Source organism: Canis lupus, chromosome 5, assembly GCF_048164855.1.
Source record: "Canis lupus baileyi chromosome 5, mCanLup2.hap1, whole genome shotgun sequence".
Lineage (NCBI taxonomy): Eukaryota > Metazoa > Chordata > Mammalia > Carnivora > Canidae > Canis > Canis lupus.
In genome coordinates, this window is record NC_132842.1 from 46,770,780 (window position 1) to 46,795,157 (window position 24,378).

General features: G+C 37.5%; 1 protein-coding gene and 1 long non-coding RNA gene across 42 annotated transcripts in view; one reads left to right on the plus strand and one right to left on the minus strand.

Moving 5' to 3' along the window:
* The window catches only part of PDE4D (phosphodiesterase 4D), a 1,448,272-nt gene that overhangs the window by 261,077 nt on the left and 1,162,817 nt on the right, over positions 1–24,378 (minus strand). For 2 of the 41 annotated variants that reach the window (XM_072826570.1, XM_072826558.1), the window contains exon 1: positions 20,968–22,945. The exons of the other annotated variants lie outside the window; for them this stretch is intronic. Coding sequence is in view for 1 of the 2 variants with exons in the window: in XM_072826558.1 (XP_072682659.1) it covers positions 20,968–21,032 (65 nt within the window). In the remaining variant the exon portion in view is untranslated. Of the gene's footprint in view, positions 1–20,967; positions 22,946–24,378 lie in introns of those variants that run through there. 41 annotated transcript variants of the gene reach the window in all.
* LOC140633668 (uncharacterized) overlaps positions 22,866–24,378 on the plus strand; it is a 68,176-nt gene continuing 66,663 nt past the window's right edge. The window contains exon 1 of the long non-coding RNA XR_012031255.1: positions 22,866–22,975. This is a non-coding gene — a long non-coding RNA (uncharacterized lncRNA). The remainder of the gene's footprint in view (positions 22,976–24,378) is intronic.

The following is a 24,378-nucleotide window of genomic DNA, read 5'->3' on the forward strand; positions in this document are numbered from 1 at the left end:
AAATTGATTGGGACGATGACTGCACTACTGTATGAACATAGTAAAAATCAATGAATTGTACACTTTCAATAAATGAAGGGATGGTATGTGAATTACATCTCAGTAAAACTCCTCCAAAGAAGAGGAGGAAGACTTTTCACATACCAGCATGTTGTCAAGAAAAAAACACAAACTGTAGAACACAGTGTGAAGTGTTCTCCTTTTTGTATAAAAAGGGGGAATGAATAGAATTCATATTCTCATTATCTGCATTTACATAAACTCTGAGAAGATACACAAAACTAACAAAAGTGGATACATGTGAGTATGAATATCATCTTTTCAAATTATGACAATAATAAGCATCACCTGGAGAGAGCTCTGTACCAGAACATAAAAGATTGTCCTCAAAGCTACACATTATCCCATCACCATTGCCCATAAACTGGCCAATCAACTCCATTCTGATTGACATTAGGCTGTTTCTAGTCTTCTATTACAAAAACTGCTGCAGCATTTCTTTGTGCATATATTTTTTCAACTATACACAGGCATACAGGTAAATAATAAATATTAAAAAGGAGTTGCTAGACTAAAGACAGACAATATAAGAAGTCCTTAAGTAAAGCAACCAAAGAATATCCATTAAATTTGTTACAGCTGTAGCAACTGTTAAACTCCAACAGAGTTTAATTGCAATTACTGAGCAAGTACATTTTTCTGAAAAAGTTTAATTGGAAATTTAGGATTTTCTCATTTTCCATTGTGAGTGCATTAAAGAAACAGCACAATAAGCTCCTTAATAAAAAATTCAGACAAAACCAAATGGTTTATTCAACATAAGCTCTGGAACTTGAGAAAGAGAAGTCTCCTTTTAATAGGCATGAATTTATTTGAATTCATTATGTGGTTTCCCAAATAATGTGCACATTTAAAGTGACCTTTTAGCCTCAAAGTATGAGGCTCAGAGCAAAAGGATGAAGAAAATCTCAGTTTCAATTAAGATAAACATCAACTGTAAGTCCCAATTAAACTACTTGGAGTCCAAGAAGACCAAACTGTCATAAAAAGAAACGGAAAGCATCAAGGCAACAGTAAACTTGATAAAATTTAATTATGTGAAGTTTTGATGGTACAAAGTGATATTACTGAGTGTTCAAGGAACAGAGGGCTATGTCTGGATGCATTCATCTCCTTTCTTCCTTCCACTGTCTCTGGCTTATTTTTTTAATCTTTTTTTTTAAAGATTTTATTTATTTATTCATGAGAGAAAGAGAGAGAGAGAGAGAGGCAGAGACACAGGCAGAGGGAGAAGCAGGCTCCATGCAGGGAGCCTGACATGGGACTCGATCCTGGGTCTCTAGGATCACGCCCTGAGCTGAAGGCAGCGCTAAACCACTGAGCCACCCAGGCTGCCCATCTCTGGCTTATTTTGAAGTTGTTTCTGAATGGTTCTATTTAGTTACATTATCATCTCTGCTTAAACAGCCATATCTGGGGAGAGTAAAGTTTGTTATTCACTATGGTAAATAAATGTTAGGCATTAACTAACAAAATGCTATGGCTGACAGAATGAATATATATATATATATGTGTATGTGTGTATACACACACACGTATACACATAGTGTATATGTGCATGTATATATACACATACACATATATATACACATATATATTTCCATCTATCTATAGTGAATGCTAGGATGCCAAAATAATTAGAATGTAATCTATTTCACACTAAAACCTTAATTTACTTATCTTTGGTTGTTATTATTCCTTTAACCATTATAATGTTGTTTTATGATCCAGAAAGTACTTGAGATCTGGAGAATGAGCACAAAATGATGGCTGTGGTGATAATTAGTGATGGGTTTTGGTTAATACAGGCCAAGAGTGTATTTGCTGTTTGAAGCCAATAGAATTCACTCATTAGAGAGAATGAACACTACATATAGAGAAAAGAACACTACATATGTTACAAGCAGTCTTGCCCATTGGAACTTCTGTCTTTTGCACCATTCGTCTTTTCACAGTGGGTACACTCTACTATCTACTGTCAGCATTACATGCTTTGGGAAGATTACTACAGCCAGTTTTTTTTTTTTTTTTTTTTACTCCAGCCAGTTTGTACAGCCATTTATATATATATTTATATATATACACACACACACATATATATATACACACACACATATGTATACACACACACACACACTAACCAATTACATTTTGAACTCAAATCTTTTTTTTTTAATTTTTTTTTTAATTTTTTTATTTATTTATGATAGTCACAGAGAGGGAGAGAGAGGCAGAGACACAGGCAGAGGGAGAAGCAGGCTCCATGCACCGGGAGCCCGATGTGGGATTCGATCCTGGGTCTCCAGGATCGCGCCCTGGGCCAAAGGCAGGCGCCAAACCGCTGTGCCACCCAGGGATCCCTGAACTCAAATCTTAACTAAATTTAGCCCATTGAGTCATTAGGACACTGAAATTTATGTACTCATTGCAAGAGACAATTCAATATGGGTTGCCTCATGGGCAATTTGCTATCTAAAGTTAAAGTAAATTTATCACGATAAAACACAGATGTTACTGTTGTATTTTAAGAGTGATCACAGGACTAAGTTCTTAGCGATTTCGGGAAGTTCTTTCTTTTCCTTGGCTGGGAGAAGAATTGGAAAGCAGAGATCTTAAGCCTAATAAAAAATGCCCTTCAAATCTAGTAAGTTAAATCCTAGGAGGCTCTTAAACTTTGCATAAGGAGGAGAGATTTACAACAAAACATCCTGAAGGCACTTTTACTCTAGGATCTACGAGACCTTCTTTCTATCCCTAACACTTTCTGTGACTTTGGCCCACTGCGGCTTAAAGGAACACATTCTAGCTCTAGAGGTCAGGGTCAGATATAGACAGAAACAACCCAGACAAAGATGAACACTGAGAATTGACAGTGGGGAACCCATCATTTGGAGATTTCCAAATTTTCACTGCAAATGTGAATGTGAGGACCGTATAAATCCAAGGTCTTTCTGATACCTAGCACAAAAAAGGGACTAAATAGATATTTTTTCTTTATAGAAATAAACAGAAACCACCCTATTCAAAACTGTAGAAAATTATCCTTAAAAAATATTGTTGAACAATTTTAAAAAGTCTATTTATATCTCTATCTTCTGGTGGCATCATTGAACGCTACTATCAAAATAGACAGGAATCATTCATGTACATTAAAGAATGAAACATAAAGTAACATATTCCTAAATAATACAATACTTAGAAAATAATACATATTTTTAAGGCTATATCAAAGAAGTTCCCAGTCTAGATTTAGCTAGAAGTGAAGTTAATTTCTTCCATATTCATGTAAATTTATTTGACAGAATAATAAGTTTAGATTAAGTCAAGATTTACACATATTAGTCTTCAAATTAAATTATAATTAGGTTTTACCTAGAGCTGTCATGACATTTTCTTAGTAAAATTTCCATTATCATTTCACTTGAAAAGAGCTTATGTGAAAAACATATATATATATATCATATCATATACCATTTTGTAAATGGTTAAAGTCTTTACATCCTCAAATAGTAACGTATCAAAATGTAACTTATGACAAAACTAACAACGTGGGGTGACTCAGTAAGTTAAGTGTCTGCCTTCGGCTTGGGTCATGATCTCCAGGTCCTGGGGTTGAGCCCAGAGTCAGGCTCCCTGCTCAGTGGGGAGTCTGCTTCTACCTCTCCTTTTGAGCTCCCTCTCCTCTCTTATGCTCTCTCCAATAAATAAATAATATCTTTGAAAAAACAAATAAAAAACTAACAACTTTATATTACAAGAACATAAACAAGAAAACATTAATGGGAGTTTTTTTTCCCTTCTGATAATAATAAACTGGCTACTATTTATTTGGTTTGCTGTGAGCCTGGCATTGTGCCAGGTGCGCACTTGCCATGTATTCTTCAATTGAACCTTCATAGAAACCCCATGGGTAGCTTTTCCCCTTGTTCCAAATACCCTCCTTTGTAAGTGGAGGACCCTAGTTTTGAACTTCACTGGCTTCACAAGTTGCCCCATCTCTTCAGGATCTATGTCAGCAAGTCCAGACTGCCCTTGAATTTCATTAGCTCAGCTCAAGGATGTCACACACGGTGTTTTTGCAGGGCCCAAAGAGATAGAGATACTTGGAATGCAATTAAGGAGATAAAGTCTGATATCAGTGAAAACTACCCATTAACTTTTACATGGAACAAAAAGGAATATCTACACAGTCATACAGAATATGACCATCTGGTCTATTCCTGAGGCAGGAAGCTTTAACATGTGACCTCAAACTTTCTATGTCCTTTTTATTTCTGCTTGTAAGAGGATTGGAGGGTTTTTTAGATAACTGAGAAAAAAGGACTCACTTTCTCTTCAAGATTTCTGATTAAATATTTCTTAAAGATTCCTGATTAAAAATGCAGCATAATTTCCCCTTTCACCTACTCAGAGTCCTTCCCCAAATCTCTAGTAAGTCACCAGAATCATTCTGAGGAGCCAGCCCCTTATTTTCTAAGTATTACTCCCCTTAGTCAGAACTTACTTTACAAGGAATTTTTCCTTCTCTTCAGCAGTATAATATTTTTTTAAGATTTTATTTATTTATTCATGAGAAACACACACACAGAGAGAGAGAGAGAGAGGGAGAGGCAGAGACACAGGCAGAGGGAGAAGCAGGCTCCATGCAGGGAGCCCAATGTGGGACTGTGGGACTTGATCCTGGGACTCCAGGATCACGCCCTGGGCTGAAGGCAGGCGCTAAACCACTGAGCCACCCAGAGATCCACTTCAGTGGTATAAATTAATTTATTCAAGATGTTACACCAAATCAGAAATTGCTAGGATTGAGACCCAACTCTTCAGAAGTGTTCATGGATTTAAGTTCCTTTCTCACCAAATGTTTTAGGAAATCACAAGTTCCAACCATGAGTGGACACACAAGATGCCACCTTTTATCTGACTATCTGAAGCTACTCTATCTTAGCCAGAACAGATTGTTACCCACTTACAAAGATTGTCCTGAAAGTATTTTTTCTCCTCTTCCAATTGATGCATATTCTAAATTAGGGCACTGTTGACTATAGAAAGCCAAGGAAGACTTTTAACTTTTTATTCATAAATATCTGAGAAGACACTAAGGTATTTATTTGGTATTCAATTAAATCTCCCTTTGAAGGCTAGAGCTTCTTTATGTGAATTGAATTTACAAGGCAGGTTACACCTATGTAATATTTAGGAAGCAACTTGGTGAACATGAAATGCCTCGAGTGACTGGCACCAAGGGAATTTGGTACTTTAAAATATTTTAGGAAGCCCAAGTTTGCATGTGTAGGTCTCTATTCTATATTCTTTCTACAGCTCTTATGTATACATTCACAAATACACAAATGGTACGAATTATGGAAGCAAATAAGTTTGTTTGGTGCTTTGAACAAATTATCCAGTTTACTGAAGTAAATTATCTAAAATTTAATTCGTGTCTTGGAAATTCAAGAACTTTTGGCTAGAAAATTACATATGCGTGGATTTTAAAAGAATTATACACAAAATTGCCAGCACTTTATAAAGAAAGCAAACCCACCAACGGGACAAAACCAGAAGTGGGAAAAAAAGCAAAAAAACAAAACAAAACAAAATCTTCAAAAGCTAGTTACGTAAGAAGAGATGACCAAGGATATAAAGTTGGGAGAAGGGGAAGATTCCAGTGTGAAATTACTTTAAAACATACTAAAGTCTTATAAACAAAGTTTATGAACAAAATCATACAGCTTTTCTGACCACTTGCTCAAGTTTATAAAAGTTATTTATGGAATTGCCCACAATATGTACTGAAGAGACAAGGTATACCAAATGGGGTGGGTTTTGAAGTCAGACAGGCCACAAGTAGCTGTAGAGAGCCAGAGCAGTTATAAGTGCACAGAAATGCCAGTAGTCTACATGTGTGACTGAGAATCATGTAATAATGTGGCTCATTGTGAAAGCCCAATAATAATTTGACATTCTGTTGGCAAACAGGTTTTTCATTGTTCCCTTATATGGCAGTTGTATTCCTTAAGGGCAAATCCTTCATAGTGAAGTGCAGTGGGACATGAATGACATTTTCTGCTGATTTTCAACACGGAATCTGGTCTTTGACAATTCTTTCAAAAGCCCTTATTAGATCCCTGATGGATGAAACGTCCTTACTTAGATTAATTCAGTTAAAGCCATGGACTGCGCATGATGTTATAAGGCAATATAACTGGGAATGTAACTGCAACTCAATCGTGGCAAATGGTAAAATGAGTTTATTTAGATAGGAGTCAAACCAGCTAGTGGCAGTTAATTATGGAAAGGAAAACTTATTTCCCTTATTAGTGAAACAAGGTTCTCAAACATTTTACAACATATAACCAAGATCTATAAAAATAAAAGTCTCCTGGAGATTATCTGTAAAAACAGACATTTGACAGTAAGTTAAATCATGTCAAATATTAATTTTGAGTCATTTTTGTTTAAAATTCACTTGTTTCCAGGTATTTTTCCTGATGTTCCCTTCCCACGTTCCCTTCCTTTCTGTACATTAAAATTTCCTAGTTTGTATATTTTAAGTTTGAAAAATTAAAGGCTAAATTCATCTAAATAAAAAAGAAATTTGTTGGTTTTAAGGTTTATTTAAATAAAATAAATTTAAATATTTAACTTGGCTAGCACAGCCATGCTAGGAGGTGTTTAAATAAATAATTTATTTAGAATGAAAATATCCCTGTAGCTCAGGGAAAATGTTTTGGCCCAAAAAAATCAAATATTACAGATTTATTTCATATTGCCCCCGCCCCCCCACCTACCCAAATTCAAGCAGTGAGAATAATTTTTAAATTATTCTGTTCACCACTGGATTTCAGAAAGCAAGTGCAACACTTTTAAACTCTAAATGTTCTTATAATGAACCTGAAAAGTAAGTCAGAGATGCAATAGTAGGTAAAACTTGAAATACTTTGCCCCTCAGGAATATTTTAGAAAGTCACTAGACTGGAAATTTTATGAAGGTGAGGGCTTATATATTTTATCAATGTCTCTCGAACAGCCAGCAGGATGCCTGGGGCAAAACTGTGTTAATAAACATTGTTAAATGAAGCAATGAAAAATGCTCCTTTACTTTTGTAACTAATAGAAAAGCCACAGAGATGAAACTCTTCTTTAAGGGCTACACATTTTAAGCTATAGAATCAAAATGTCCAGTGGCTAGAAAATGTTTTTGTACAACAACAAAAAAAAGTAATTACTCCCTCTACCAACTAAGGATTAGGCCTTCGTTTCTTAGCATTCCAAATTATTTAAGTGTAGAAGTGTGGCAGAGCTAAAGGCTAACTTAATCATTATTGAAAGTTCACAGTACAAGTAGGAATGCTAATCCCGACTTTGAAGGTCAGTGGCCAACTCCATTTGTTAGGACTGTAGGACCAGCTCGACTCTGACTCAGCGTCTTGGCTGTGCAATCTGCCAGATGTGACAGCTGTGATGGGCTTCAGAATGTCCCCAGGGAAGCTGAAGTGAGCCTGCAGTGGGTGGCCTTAGCACTTACCTGCAGTCAGGCTTTCAGCTGCACATACCCACCCCCACCCCCCACAGAGTAGAAGTCAACCACGTTCCCTGGCTGATTAACATGTGCAACACACAGTTCCATTTTCTGTTTGCACTGTTCCTTACTAGTTGATGGTGCTAAGTCACTCAGGCAAGGAGAAAATGTTGAGGAAAACTGGAAAGTACAGAGGCTAAAATGAGAGACAGGTGAGGGAATGGAGGGAAGTGTTGAGACCAGAATTACCAGAGGGGATGGTAAACTATGGGTGAAATCCACGGGACAGCAAAAGTCTTCCCAGACACTTTATAACTGCTTGCACAGACAATAAACCCTGTCTCACAACTCACTGTACAATTTCTAGCAGAGTGGCATCTATTTTTTTAAAAAAATTAAGATGGAAACAGATTGTAATATTTCCTTTGTAATACAGAGCTTTCTGCTTCCTTGTACTATAGAACTTGTAATAAAGAACTGTTCCTCTCTCCTGCATGCAACACACAGACACTGAATGCCTCTGAAGGCAGAGGGCCATCATGTACTGGGCACAGCCCTACAGAGAAGAACAAGCCTGGCTCCCCCTCCAACACGCTCACAGTCCAAGGGGAGAGACAGGCCACACACGGCAGACAACTGTTGCAATGCTTCAAGGGCTCCGATAGATAAATGTACCAGGTTTCACCAGGACACAGAGAAGGGAGTTTCAATTCTGAATTCGGGGGTCTAGGAAGGCTTCCCAGAAGAAACGTCTACTGGGGGCAAATCTAAGCAACAGTTTGGACATTAAATTGTATTCGATTATTATAAACTGACGACGACATTAAGTGCTCATATCGTCCTGTATACCAAACTATGATTTAAACAATTAGCACATCAGGGCCCTGGGTGGCTCAGTCGGTTAAGCATCTGACTATCTGACTCTTGATTTCGGCTCAGGTAATGATCTTAGGGTCATGAGATTGAGCCCCCCATGGGCTCTATACTCATTGTGGAGTCTGCTGCAGATGCTCTCTCTTCCTCTCCCTCTGCCCCTCTCACCCCACTTGCATGCTCTCTCTCAAAATAAACAAATAACAAGTAGCACATCTAATTTTCACCCTGAATTTATATTTCAAACAGAAGTTTGTGAGAATTTATGAACAACATATATACCAGTATGAGATAAACTCTCAAACATTTTGCAGGAAAAAAAAAACACACAGACACAAAATAGTACATACTGTATTGTTACTTTCATACAAAATTCAAAAGCAGAAAATAATAATGTGTGATTATTAGAATCAGGATAGTTATTACGTTTGGAGGGGGTGGGCAGTGGCTAAAAGTGCACAAAGGTGGCTTCAGGATTGTTGGTAATAGAATTTTTAATCTAGGTGGTGATGACAGGGGTGGCCACTGATTAAAATTATTATTATTATTATTATTTTGGTTTACAACATCCAGAGTTTTTATATGCTTTACAGTATTTAAACATAGTGTGCTCTTCATAGGTGACCAATTATTAAAAATATGTCAAAAATTTCTAAATCTCATATATTTGTATGTATTTTATGTATTTGTAAACCCTGCTTTTGCTACAATGACTTTATTTGCATGCAAATGTAATGGCAGAGTTTATGCATAAAGCATCCTTATGAGGTCACCAAGGCACATGGATGGCAAGCAGCCACATTAAGCCCCTCTTCTCCCTAGCAGATATTACCAATTGATGCCAGCAATTTTTGTCTCCAAGCCCCAAAGCAGCTCCCAGTACTTTACCGCATGTGGCTATTACTAATTGACCAGAGATGAAAAACATTAGCCATCTTGGCCTTATACAATGGGACTAATTCTTCTGTTATTTACGTGAGAAATGCTTTACAATGATGGAAAAATTTCATGTGTATTTCTAGGTAAGGGTATAATTTGATGCCTATGTATGTAAAATGGTTTTCCCGATTATAATAACATCTTAATAAAGGCATGTTTGCTAAAAGCAGGCTTGCCTTTTGTGTTTTATATTACCATAGAAACACTTACTGATTCATATACAATTAGACTCAGTTTTAACAAGAAGACTCAGATAAACAATTAAGATTCGTTTTTCCAAGCAAGAGACTCAGAGAAACTTTAGTGGGCCAGTGTTTTCCCCCAGGGTAGTTAACTCCACCCTCAATCACACCTTTTAACCCAACGTACAGTGGTTAATTATGACAAAGCAATGCTTTTACCCATTCTTATTGGTAACTATTCATGAAAAACTAAGTCGACACACCGGAGACTATGGAATGCTAATTGCCAGCTCTCACTAAGCCACTGAATTCTCCACATTTCTAGAACTTCTGCCTTAGAGCCCATCCTGAGGTCACACTCCAGGCCCTAGGAACTGATCTTCTAATCAGATCTCTCTCTCTCTCTTTTTTTAACCTGTTGTCTTTCTAAAAATGAAGAAGGAAGCTTCAGCCCTTTTTGCTGAGCTAGGATGAAAGGGTAAACTAAACAGTAGTCCTATCCAGCCTGGGCCCTGCTAAGGAGGATGAAATTCAGGCTATGGCGAAAGTAACACAGAAGTGACACAAACAAGAATAGGAGGAGAGAAGCAGAGGGTCTGGGACAGGTAGAGAAGGCCTGGCAGTGAGAGGATGGCACGAGTGAACCACTGGGCAGCCCTGACTGAGAAGGCTATGGAGAAAGTCTTCAGAGATGCGCCCTGGGATAACGCCCAGGCACTGATCCTTTCTTTCAGATTCAAACCTCGCTGGAACTGCTTCCCTAGAGGATTCTGACCAAAAATTTTTTTTAAAAGATTTAATTTATTTATTCATGAGAGACACACAGAAAGAAGTAGAGACACAGGAGGAGATAGGAGAAGCAGGTTCCATGCAAGAAACCTGATGCAGGACTTGATCCCAAGGGTCACGACCTGAGCTGAAGGCAGATGCTCAACCACTGAGCCACCCAGGTATCCCCTGACCAATTTTTAAACAACAAAATCAGAGGTGTTTTCACTACCGTTGACCACTTCTTTTTTTTTTTTTTAAGATTTTATTTCTTTATTCATGACAGAGAGAGACAGAGACAGAGACAGAGACACAGAGACACAGGCAGAGGAAGAAGCAGGCTCCATGCAGGGAGCCCGATGTGGGACTTGATCCTGGGTCTCCAGGATCACACCCTGGGCTGAAGGCGGCGCTAAACTGCTGGGCCATTGGGGCTGCCACAGTTGACCACTTCTTATAATCCCACCTTCCCTGTGTACTTTCTTTAACTCATTGGAATAGAAGTATGTCTTCTTTGAATCACTGCGCTGGTGTGACTTATTCACAAGACCTAGCTTTGTATAAATGCTCAGTTCTGAGATGTGTCCAAGAGGGCTGCCTTATGGAGACAGAGCCCTTACACATTAAATCAGTTTTCATATACAGAGTTCTTGATTTTTTAATAAATTCAAACTAAAATGCAAACTTGAAAAATGCATCCTACAGGAGAATATTTCCTAGGTACTCACAGGAATCAGCCACTGTGCCAAGGACATTAGGTTTAGTAATGCAGTGGACATATGAAAAAAAAAAAATCACCTCTCATGGTAATATTTTATAGTTTTTCAGGGTATGTGAGTCCATGAAATTCTCTTATTTGCTATGCAATCTTGGGTATGTCAGTTTACTTCACAAGGCCTCAGTGTTATCTATAAAATGAGGAATAATAATAATAGAAACCTCACAGGATTCATGATGAAGACTTCATGGGATAATTTCTGTCAAATGCACAGCAGAGTGCCTATCACATTGTAAGCTATTTACTATTCGGTAAATAGTAATTACCACTATTTTTGTTGCTGTGAATACTATATTGGGGGAGCAGAAAGGGGTGAAGTTAGCATTTCAAGACATGAATTTTAGCTACTTAATTAACTATATGAGTTCCAAAAAATTTGATGGTCAGGTTCAGCTGTCCGGCAAGGACTTCGCTTAAAATACTGTCTTGAATTTCCTTCAGAATAATAATAAAAAAAAACATTGAATTTCCTTCAGGGGATGGCTGGGGCCTCGAGCTCCATACATCCCCAGGCATAATCCTCCAACCTAGTTTTTGAGAAGCGATAATATAATTATCATGGTATCAGTTAACTTCACACAGTTTGGAATTAAAGTCCCATTCACATTATAATAGCACTGCCTTCACACATTTCTCTGATAGCCTAAGTTTTAACTGCTTGACCTCAAATTTCATTTTTGAGCTTAAAAAATATATATTTCTCCAATAAAAACCTTTGCCACATAAGCACTGACACTGTTTCTAACAGTTTTTCTTGACCCTATTTGACTAGACACGTTGAAGACTATCAAAACTTTTCTGCTTCCAAAATGGGGTCAAGGGATGGGGAGAATCAGATTATAGGTTACTCCCTGTGGTCCCTTTCATTTCAGAGTTTATGGCTGTACAGACTGGTCAAACGCCAGAGAGGAAGAAGGCAGTGCAGTTTATAGTCTGAACTGGGGGAGAAAGTCAATAAACTGAACAAGTCAGGAACTAGCTAGACCTCCAAAGAACAGAGCAGTGTCAAAGTCCATTTTCTATTTCTTGATCCACATCTCTGGTACACGGCTACAGGCTTGTATGTAAATCTTGAGAAAGAAGGCAGACAAAATATAAAGATGTTCTTGAGATGTACAAGGTTTAAAAGGAGAAACGACCAATGTAGAGCAGGGAGGAAAGGTTTGTGGAACAGCCTACTGATGACTTTTTGGAATACTATGGAGCAGAACACTGTGTCACCACGGCAGTTCAGAAAGTGAAAAAGTCAATAAAACAAGGACAAAAGTAGCAGTAACAACAAACCTGGCATTTGGAATTGGCCCACATTTTTTCTTTAGCTCCGTGATTTATAAGCTGTGTGATTTCAGTTTTACCTCATATGGTTGTTCCAAGAACAAAATGAGCTAAATTGTATAAAGCACTATGTCCAATGTCTGACAAACAGTAGATGCTCAATAGACGACAGTGGCCATCATTACAACAGCTACTACTCATTTGGACTATCACTAGAGGCTCGGGAGCTGTTGTCCTAGCCAGCCCATGATCTGGGCACCAATCAGTTACCTGTTGCTCCCCCACAAGGTTGTAGGACCAGAGGAAACATTTATAGCAATGCTTATTCCCAGGCTAAAATGCCACTGGTTAAAAGTTGACATTTTTCGGTCATTTATCCTAACTAAGATAGTACCGGTCATATAAATTTCTCGACACAAAGAAAATTCGGTGCTGCGTTGCAGTGGAATGAAATCATAGAATTTAGGAGTTATTATTTTCTCTATTCCAGATACATATGAATATTTCACCCATGTTAATTAAAAGGAGTTGAATTTCTCATCTTGGATGTACTGCAAACAGGAGGGAGACCTTAGGCACAATGGAAACACTCTTCCGTGTGAAGCCTGAAAACAATTACGTATTGAAACTATGCTTTACACAAACGTTTTTTAAACAGGTCACACTGGTACCATCTACTTTACAATTCAAAGTGAACATTATGCAGTATGAAATGAGAAAAGAGCACAAAGAAGTCACTGACGGGCAGTTTCCACAAGTCTTAAAGAAGAATCTACTTCTCTTTTGATTCACTCTCCCTTATCCACAGATAACTAGGAAGAAATGGGTTAGATTTTAAGCAAGGGAGATTTAAATTTGATATAAATACAACGTCTGGACTGTGTGGATTGTAAAACGTCAGGACTGTCTGCTGTAAGAAAGCTTTGGAAGCTCCAGTCCCAACGTGCATATATTCCCCACTGGTTTCTTCTTTTCTAATTTCTCATTCTCCTTCGTGTGTAGCAGAGACATGAGAAGATTTGCAGTTGACTCCCTTTATCCTCTGGCACAAGTTTTTAAGACTGAAATGGGAGGGGATAAAATGACTTCCACACGCAAATCCACTAATGACAGCTTTTGCCCAGAAGGTGGCAGTCTGACTGAACGGGGTAGGGCGCTAGTGGTGGATGTCCAGGTCAAGACTGGCTGGCCTTCTTCCATATTGGCCTCCTTTCTGATCTTCCTTCCAACTTCTCTGGCCACACTTCCTCAGCTCTTACCCATGATCTTGCCTTTATATTTTCTTGTGACTTTTACCTTGAAGAGCAGTTTACCTTAGCCTCCACAGTTCACACCCTCACCCACCCCCCAGGATGTTCCAATTCCCTGAAAAGGCTGAGGGAGAATAATAAATAAATATAGTTGACATTCCCCTGTTAAGAGAAACTGAACTAGGAGACTGCATCTATATGATTTGGCTTCTCCCTATTCTTCATTCTTTTGGAGAAACTTCCTATTTTATGCTAAACCTGACCACAGAGCAAGGCATTTTGAGAGTCATAGGCACAGCCTCCCATTAGTTCTCTTTACATGGTTACACCTAATAGTACCTGACCCAGGCTCACTGTCTTCTGCCCCTGTGATATCCCAGTCCTTTCTGTAGACCCTGATCCCTGGAGAGATTTGGTGCTTTTGGCTAGAATACACTGTACTTCCTCTACCCACTTTCTAATAAATCTTAAACTTCAGTTTTATCTGTCTGGAAGCTAGATAATCCCTGGAAGGGCTCCTAAGAAAATCTATGTTGGCTTTTAACTAAGACTGTGCTTTCTCTGTGACTACATTCCTCACCAACCTAGTTAAGAAGAGTCCCTATATCCCGTTCTTGATGTCTTTATCCAGGCTTTAACAATTCCATATGCTTAATATTAGTCTCATTCAGAACATTTATACATAGCTCTTACGTATCTTTCCCTAAGAAACATCTCCTGGAAGACATCATTAACATTCTTCCTTTCCAGCTTCATCTTAGAATCTACTTTTCGCATCTTGCTAATGACAGGTGAGTGGATACACGACTAACCACTCCTATATTCATGATTACAATCATGTCCTCATTTCTTCTGACTTAATAAAATTTACTATATGATTGGAATGACTGACAAAGATACTAATAAGTGATCTAACCTTTACCTCTGCTAAAAGGCACATTTTAGTGGTGGGGACAAAACCATGATGGGCTCCAGATCAATAGGGAAGAAAGAGAAGAGCTACAGATAGGAATAAGTGGGGCTGCACACATAACCACGGCTAGTTCTATTAATGTGGAGCCTATAGAGTGGAGAGTGTTCCTTGGGGTAACATTATCTATGAACTTTATTCACCAGTGACATGACAGAAAAAGTGGGGGTGAGAATCCGACTATGAAATGCCCAAACTAAAGAACACCTTTCTTCTGAAGTGTTCAATGCCAGTTCACCATTTCCTCACCAATCATCATGCTGAATTCCTGACATGTCAGCTAAGCATATATTTAATCAATGATGATTTTTCCCATCTGTAATAAGTCTAAACAACTCTTCTCTGATTTCTCAGAAATGAGAATCGTCCCATAACTTTACAATCTTCCACAATAGAAATATGTTAACTGTTGTTATTTGAACCTTCCAGAAAGTTTTATCACCCGCAAGTTTATCTTAGTCCACAAGGGGGTACAGAAAATACAAATGATTCTCCAGTGGGAGGGTAACACTACAGAAAGTAGAACTAAAAAGGATCATAGTTAATTAGCTTTCAAAGAATATTTCTTGGAATTCTAGAGCTCTTTAGAGGTACTGCAAAGACAGCGATTGGATTTGGGATGGGGTGAAAGGTGTAAATTCAGTGGCAATTTTGTTATATGTGTTTATGTATTCTTACCTATATGTTTCATACATATGTATGTTTTAACAATTATACCTCCATGTATCAAATGTGCGTATAATTAAAACCTTCCATATATACTCATTTATATTAGCATTTCATTTAGAAAAAGTGTTCCATTGAAAAAAGCATATTTGAAATCCATGGATCTAGTTCACCCCTGTTATTTTACAGTGAGTGAATGAGGCTGCAGGGGGGTTAGGTGGCTTTTCCAGGGACACAGCAAATTAGGAGTAGGCTGGACAGAAGATAAAGGGCTTTTTCAAAGAATCTCATAATTTACGACTTTAAAGATAATGCTTATCTGTAATCTACTCTGTGCTTCCCTAGTTATGTTTTAGATGATACTGAAGGGATCTTAATCACTTCTCTTAAAAGCTGTGTATCTTTAAGTATATTACATAACAGAGGTGATACAAACTTAAGTCAGAGGATCAGAAAAGATTATCATATGGTCAAAATTCTGAACCAATCTAAGCCAAGTCAAGAGTATATGTATTGCACAGGGTGAAAGTATGCAAATTCCATTTGTTTCCCCCTTTATAAAAGCTTCTAAGATAAAACGTGTAGGAAAGAAGATTCTGTACCTTTTCCAAAGTTGACTTAAAACAGTAAGAAACTTCATACAAAGTCTGAGATACAGTATTTATTTCTAAACTGAAGCCTTACAGAGCTTTCAGAGAACAAAGAAAGATAATCTATTCAAAACTGGGAGGCATTGAACTTTTGCTCTTTATTTCTCTATAATAGGGAACAGATGACCTTATTTGCTACCAAAAGAGAATATACTAGCCTAGAGGCTATAATTGTAGGCATCTTTCAAACAGCCATTTTCAACACCCGTCATCAGCCCTAAACTTCCTAGGCTATCATACATCTAAAAAGGCAACTTCCAATTTATTTCCTCAGTATCTAACCAAATATTTAATGGAGTTTACATATATTCACAAGATGGACACTTTTACAGTCGTTAAAATGATAATTGCATAGACAGTAGAGGGAGGCAACATGCTAAATGAAAAGGGCAGTCTTTGGAGCAGGTCCACAGGGGTTTTGACCCTAGCCTTCCCTGGCAATTGAATTGCCTTGACCCAGTTGTTTCACTTTTTAGGCTCATTTCCTCTTCTCCAAAATGTTCGACAACTCTTTCCATGTTGTTACGAAAAAAAAATAAGATACCATATGTAAAACTCTCCACAGAGTTTTCATTCACAAAACACACTAAAAAAAATGAAAGCTACAAGTATTGTTACTAGAAAGGTAGAAAAATGCCACTATGTTAAGTGTAGCAGAGCATAGAAATGGTATTTACCATCACCGAGTAAAATATGCAAGTTATGCTAAAAAATGAAAACAGTTGAGGAAGAGATACTGGGGGTTATGAGTAATTTCCCTCCAAAATACTAATCGATGCTGTTACACTCTTTTATTTTTATTTATAAACTAGTAGTTTTATTTCACTCAATGCTTTTCACTGTGATCTGGAGGTCAAAATAAGACTTCTCAGCCAGCCTGAATTTTTACCTTAGTAGAAGAAAGCTGATGGGAAAAAAAAAAGCAATCATTATTTACCTGAGCAGCAATGTTATTCAGAAAATTGAATCTGCTTGGTATTGAAACGCTTATTCCCCATATTTTGGACACTGAGCACATTGTTGTTTACCAGATGTGCAGACATCTACGCATAAAAACATGAGCTTGCTAACGTACATAGTACTTATATTTCGAATGTATTTAAACTTCAAGGTATAATACTTGCTTAATGAAGACACTCATCCAATATCGAAGTACAGCGACAGGAGGAGAGAAATTCTCGCTTACCTCCCTTCCTGCCATTTTTACCCTCACAGTTAAGCAACTCTTGTGAAAGGCATTGGAAGAGCCCTCAAGACTTTTTGTATGTTTATAATCCTAAGTATAATTTTTACATATTTAGTAATCTGTTTCAAAATTTGCTTTATAAAAAAAAGTTATATTTTAGATAGAAGCACCTCTTTTCCCACCCCGTATACATAATGGACAATCTTAAATAAGTATATGCCAAATAATAAACGTCCAATAGCAGAAAGGAACAAAATCCAGTTTTACAAGCCAAAGTTCTCTTTATATTTGGAAGGTTAATAATTTTTTTATTTAAACTGAATACATAAGTCTTAATTAATGAAAAGTATCTCTGGGATAGGTTTGTAAATAGCAAAATGCTATGATATTACCGTGTTGTTATAATACATACTTGCTGACTGAAAGTGAATTTAAGACACGAACAATTAAAATATTTATGAAAATGTAATTTCCTCACTGCTTTCTTATATAGAATTTAAAGGTAGACAATGGTTGTCGAAACAACCAGAGAGGTAAACACTGTCCCAATCAAGGAGCTCGCTAATTTTATCAATTTTAAGAGCATAAGAAAATATTTATGTTCAGTTTTTCTTGATTTCATGCATCCATATTTTTAAAGGACTGCTAAAGGATATATACTATATTCTACTAAAACCTGGTACATACTAAGTATTCAATAAATAACGGTTGAATAAATAGAAGTTACCTAGTATTTATACTTATTGCATAATATTCTAAATTTCTAACACCTATAACTACAATGAAGCAGATTGTTTTCAAGATTAATTTTATCACACTTTTTCAAAATTCATAAAATTGCAACCATAAGTACAGCCTTTTTTCTCAGTATATGGATTAAAAAGGAAAGGTATATGCTATTATTAGGAGTGTGCATGAAATCTCTTTTAAAAATGTGACTATCTCACAGGGATTTCATCAGGGCTGTAAACAAGCTGGTATGTTTGGCTTTTCCTGGCACTGGTTGGAGATAAACAGGAAAAAATAAAGGAAAAAGTAATCTGAAACATTGGATTCTTGTAGAAGGCAGTTAGCAAACTACCAAAGGTAGCATTTGGCTTGGAGGTGTCTGAGAGGAAAGTAGACAGTTTCGGAGAAAGTGGGCCGTAGAACAGAAAATAGATTTAAGCAAAATGAAGATGATAGAGCCAAAAGATGGGTTCCCAAGAACAGAGTACTCATATGTCCAGAATGAAGTCAAAGCATTTGAAATAGGTATTCATGGTAAATCAGGGGGTCTCTCTTGTGGGAAATCCACAGTTGAGAGGATGAAGTAATCTTTGGCATTTGAAAAAGAAAGGAGGAGCAGGGTGGGGGCGGTGTGATTGAGAAGTTAGTTAGAACAGAAAAGCTGGTAAGAAGACAACATTGTCTCAAAGAGCTCTCTGGGGCCTGTATGTGCAGAGGCACAGGGAGAAAAATGCTGCTATTTAAAAAATATATATATATACACACATATACACATATATTTCCTCTATATATCTACCCTATAACCTATGTTGGGGCGCCTGGGTGGCTCAGTTGGTTAAGCGTCTGTCTGCCTTCGTCTCAGGTCATGATTCCAGGATCCTGGCATTGAGCCCCACATTGGGCTCCCCGCTCCAAGGGGAGGCTGCTTCTCCCTCTCCCTCTGCCTGCCACTCTGCCTACTTGTGTGCTGTCAAATAAATAAATAAAATCTTAAAAAAATAATTTTAATCTATAATCTATGTAGATTTCACTATATATAAATACACATAAAGATATGTATAGTATTTGAATTGATAAAAGGGATAATAAAATGTTAAAACCAATTACAGCACTTACAACCTCAGGCCAAGTGATTTAGAGGCAGCAGTGATATACTCAAACAGTTATCTTACTAATAAGTCAGATGTAAGATTGATAACTGGAGAGGTATCCCTAGTGTGCTGTTAAATCTAGAAATCGTTTAGCATGAAGAGACATTTATTTCTTACATAAAAATCATTCTGACCCCAACACTATGCAAAATATTTAAACTTAAATGGAACAATATACACATTCATAAGTCAATAGTTTTTAGAATATATTTTGAATTGTCTCCTTATTTATTTATGAAAAATACCTTATAGAATTTAGACTAATAGAACAGTTGTGGATAAAAATAAACTGTCAGCCTAGAGGAGTAAAGAATGGCAATGTTTCTACACACCTGAAATGAACCAATCATTGCCCATTGAACCTGGAATTTAAAAATAAGTCTCTTAGAGGTTTAGTAGAAAGGGAAATGGGTTGTTTAAATACTATTTATTCAAGTATCTGATTAGTTTTTCACATGGGCAGGATAGAAATCAAACGAATAAAATGCACAGATTTTATAAATTCTGATTATCCATTTATCTTAGCCAGTGATTTAAATTATCTATGGTAATTAATAAAAGGATTATAAGTATTTCCCAGTATTAATTATTTGGCATACAAGAACTGTACAAATTAATTTGCAGATTCAAGCTTTTCTTTAAATAAGCTCAAGGAGGAACTTATTGCACCTATTTTTTTTATTTTATTTTTTCCCATATTCTTTACAACAATTTTTTTTGCATATATTCTTTTATAAGGAATCACAAGTGATGTAAGAGAAAATCTGCATCTATAGTTTTTAAAAAAGAAATACTACTGAAGGGACAGTTCTGATTCTAGGCCACTATGAAACACTAGTACAATAACAGCAAATGATAACCCAACCACATAAACGTGGGCTGAGTTCCTTACGCAGATATCATGAGTATTTGCATGTGTGTTTGACTGCTCATGTAATAATACATAATAGATATTGCCTGCCTAGTATCCTATCCTCAACCACCTGCCCTCAATCATTGATTTTATTTCCCCTATGTGAAACATAGTTATTTCCATCTGAAAGAGTTGAGTTTATTTATAATCAAGCACTAAGTAAGATAAACAAAATAAGATTAACCTCTGAAAAGTATCCTATAAATAGCTATTCTAGACACAGAAGTCACCTTATTGGGAAAATATCCCTTAAGGGCTATTTGCTTATGAGCATATCGAATCAGTATTGGGGGTAATAGTAGATTAATATATTAGAATAAATTGAAATTAAGATACTTTAAAAAAATAAATACTTGCTTTATGGCGGTGTTTCATAAAATAATGAATATCAAACAATTCATTTTTACTGTATCTTTACCTATATATGTGTTGAGACTGAATTTGTAATTTTTATAATCTTAAACAGATACTATTCATTAGACTGAAAACACTAAAGTTACCAAAAAAAGACATTACTGGAGAACACCATTAATAAAATAAAAACAGAAAATGACTAAATGATAAGAAACTTGATACACATTTAGCCACATAAATTCAAGTTAGTCATATGATTAAAGATATGTAACATTATTAGTTTCTCTAACCTATCTGTATCTGTGCAAAGAGCCAAGGCATCTGAACACAATGGCAAAGACTGCCAACTATCAGCCCGCTTGCAGCAGGCAAGAAACATAAGCAAACAAGACCAAATCAGACAGTTTGAAAAACAACAAGTTTTCATCTAAACTCCCAACATATGCAAGTTTCTTTCCTTCCTAAAAATTACCATCAGATGAATCGTTGTGGTCCACATGGAGTTAAACAAATGTGGGCACCCTTGTTTTTAGAGCAGACAAAAATGGGCACAAAATAGACATGAAAGTGCTACCAATACTGTGCTTTTTTACAAAACCTTAATATCACACCTAACTCTTGAACCTCATCAGCAATAAAGACTCAAGTATTACGTCAATCTTAAAAGGAAAGAAGGGGAGAAGCATGAGAGAAAAGCACATTACCAAGCTGCCTCTGTAGTCCTTAAGGAACTTGTAGACCGGGATCTTGGCTTCATAATAATGCTCATTTTGGGGGGAAAAATAAAGGAAAAAAAAAAAAAAAAAAACGAAAAATGTCTTCAAGTATTCTGATTAACACATTTAAATTGTCTTTCTACAAAGATGATTTTTAAATATATTCCATTTCCAAGGGAGGCTCTTTGAAGAAATCCAAATTTCCCGGAGTCCAGCTCAGGCCCCCAGTCCAGAACATAAGGAAGCTTCTAAGACACAGGAGCTCTTTCCTCTTTCATGCTGAATTTACTCCAGCACCAGGCTGTTCGGAAGTGAACAGTTTCTTTTATGTTTTGCATTGCCAAGGGAGGAACTGGATTTTGAGTCTATTCTTCATCTGGTCATAAGGGAAACCAACACAGTGAACGAGCCACTTGATCCTGTCTTTTCTGCAAATCTCTCTGAAAGGTTCCCGACACTCTTAAGTACTCAGGTGGAGTGAAAGGGAAAGAAAATGACTGCGAGTTACTGAACACCAGAGAGCTGTCAGGGCAGTTCCATTTCAGGGCGACCACAGGAAAACATTCTTCTCCGGGGAGCCAAGAGTCAGCGAGAGAACAGAGCTCTCCACACTTTGGATGGGCCCAGGGCTTTACCTGTGATGGCAATTTCCGCAGCGTCCCCTGCTTAGACTCTGATCCAAGCCTTTGTGAATGAGAACTATCATTCAATCTCGCCAGGCAGAAACTATTCCTCAAGGGCTGTGTGACGTCTGTAGGAAGGCAGTTCAAAACATCGCAGGGAAGTGAGAGAGGAAAAAAAAAAAAAAGAAAGAAAAAAAAAAAAAAAACAAAAAACCAGCGTCCAGCCGGGCAGCGTCAATTGCTGAAACTTACAAAGCTAAGGGGCAGACAGGCCAGCGCCAGGGACCAGGTCTGTAAACCAGCCAGGCAGACAGACCTCTCCAAACTTATAAAATATTTCCTCCTCTGGGAAATGAGGTGTCTGTGTTATTCAGGGTAAGATTCCCTGACCACCTTTATAAGGAACACACCCCTTTGCAACTGACTTGTTCCTCTCCCCTTCAAAAAAAAAAAAAAAAAAGAGGGGGGGATTTTTCTTCCAAGTCTCACACTGAAACTAAAATTTATCATCAGAAGCAAAGTTGAGAGAACTCGAGGGTTTGGTGCTTGTTATTCTGAGCCTACTTAATGAAATGTCACGCTTTGGGTTTGGTTGTAGAGACGCAAACTGCCTCTTGAAAACTTAAGCAGAGTGTGGCAGGCACCACTCCATCGGGTCGTGCTGGAATGCTTAAACTGAAAAAAAATCTAATATATTACGGCTGGACAAGTGGCTGCATGTACTAAGGCTGTTCCCTTGCACAATGTTTTCTAGACCTTATTTCTGTTTGAAAATCATATGCAAATTTTATTGATCTCTACCCACTGAAGGCTCTGCACTTGCTAAGTCCTAACTGCTTGCTCTTCAGTAAGGAATGAAGCTTATATCATATCATCCTAACATCTCTTACTATTGTGAAGACCAAACCCTGCCCTGCCTCCTACATCTGCAATGAAAACTTTCCTCCTAGTAGACATAATCTAGACTGATTTGAATTGCCCCTGAGAGAAGCAACACTTGACAGCCCTGGCTACCCTCCTCCACACATTTGCCCCCAGCATGTATGTTCATCTGGGCGTGCTGACTTCAGTCATTCTGCATGCGAATGATCCACAGAAAATAATTTAAGGATTCTGATCCTTTAAATGACATTAGTTAGTACGTTGGTTCTCTAGTCTGACGTGAACTTGGTATTTATTTAGCATTTGCAGGCAGGATGTTGGAGTGCAATTGTGACCCACCCAAAGGATTTGGAAAATTAATGTAGTAAGGCATCCCGCCAGGGGCTCTGGCTGCTTTACTGCAACAAAACCTTCAACTCTTCCACTGGTCACACTTCAACAACGTGCAGTTGTGACTTTGTCTCCCCTCAGGGACCCACAGGCCTCTTAAGGTAGGCTAATAAACTGTTTTCCGTCTAGTTATCTCCTTAGGCTTTTCAGTTGTCCTATGACTGCTCAGGGAGATTCACAGGATCCCAGTTCTATCTCATGTTTGGTGTATTTCTGGCACTTTAAGCCAGGTTAACCAATCATTTTTAGAAATGATTGGTTATTTTTAGAAATTCAAGAGAAGGTTTGTGAAACTACTCATCTGCGAGCTGGGGAGGGGTTTGTGGGAGGAGATCTATCTTTTATCTCCTAGAATTTTAATGTGGGAAAGGAAGAAAGAACAGAGTACAGAAGAAAGCAACTAATATGATTTATTTGAAGCCCTTTTCTCTTCCGTGTAAGGTCTATCAAATATCCTCTGGTTGCCATTTCAGCAAGGAAATGACAACGGTCCCAGAATGTAATGTCTGAATGTTGCGTGTTAAACCTTCTGGAAATAATCAGCCCTGTGTTTTACCATCCCCCAGAAGGCTCTTGGTCCCTGTGAGATTACTTTGCTCACTGTCACTCCCTTCGCAATCACATACACGTAAGGGGGAAGGGGTCAGTGCTGCCCCACAAGCTTTTCCTTCCTTCCTTGCTTAGTGTTCTGTGTATCCCAAGAACCTATCTCTGGAAATCCTAAACACTGTGTAACAGTCCTACAAGGGCTAATATATCATCCTTGTCCCCAAGGAAAACAAGTTTAGGTAGGCTGACAATGTATTCAACTAAGCAGGACACTCCAAGCTTCTTGGACGGGTAACTCAAGGTTGCTTACAGAGAAAGAAAGATGCACAGTGTCAGCAGGCCACAGTGATTTACATTTCTAATTTTACTTCTACTTGCAATATTTAAGGTAGTGACAGATTAAAAAAAACTAACAGTACTCATCAATATTACAGTTCTTCTTCACTCGGTCAGTTTTTCACACGTATATTTCTGAAATAACGTTTTGTAATCTAACTGTTGTGTCTGTTTTCCTCTAAAAAGCTTCTCAGAATGGAGCAGATATGGCACTGCCCTCCTCCAGATTCCCGTTAGTAAACAAGTCCATAAAATTATACAGGCTGACAAAAATGTCTGAATCTGGACTGGACATTAGGAACCATATGGCTCTTGTCTAAAGAGCTTTGGGTAATATGCATTTGATCTGGAAGCTGCTCTTCTTTCTGGCATTCACTTGATGCATTGAATAATATGTTATATAGACTTGTATTTGACTATTGTCACCACAACATTTCAATGGACCTCAGATGTATAAATTCATTTGGGTCATCTATCCGTCTATGTATTTTGCTGAATTAAACCACTAGGCAATACAATGTTTCCTAAACTTCAGTCATTTGGACATGATTTCCACAAATTTTGCCACATTGGCACACATCTATGCCATTACTTATTTGCTATTTTTCTTTATTGACTC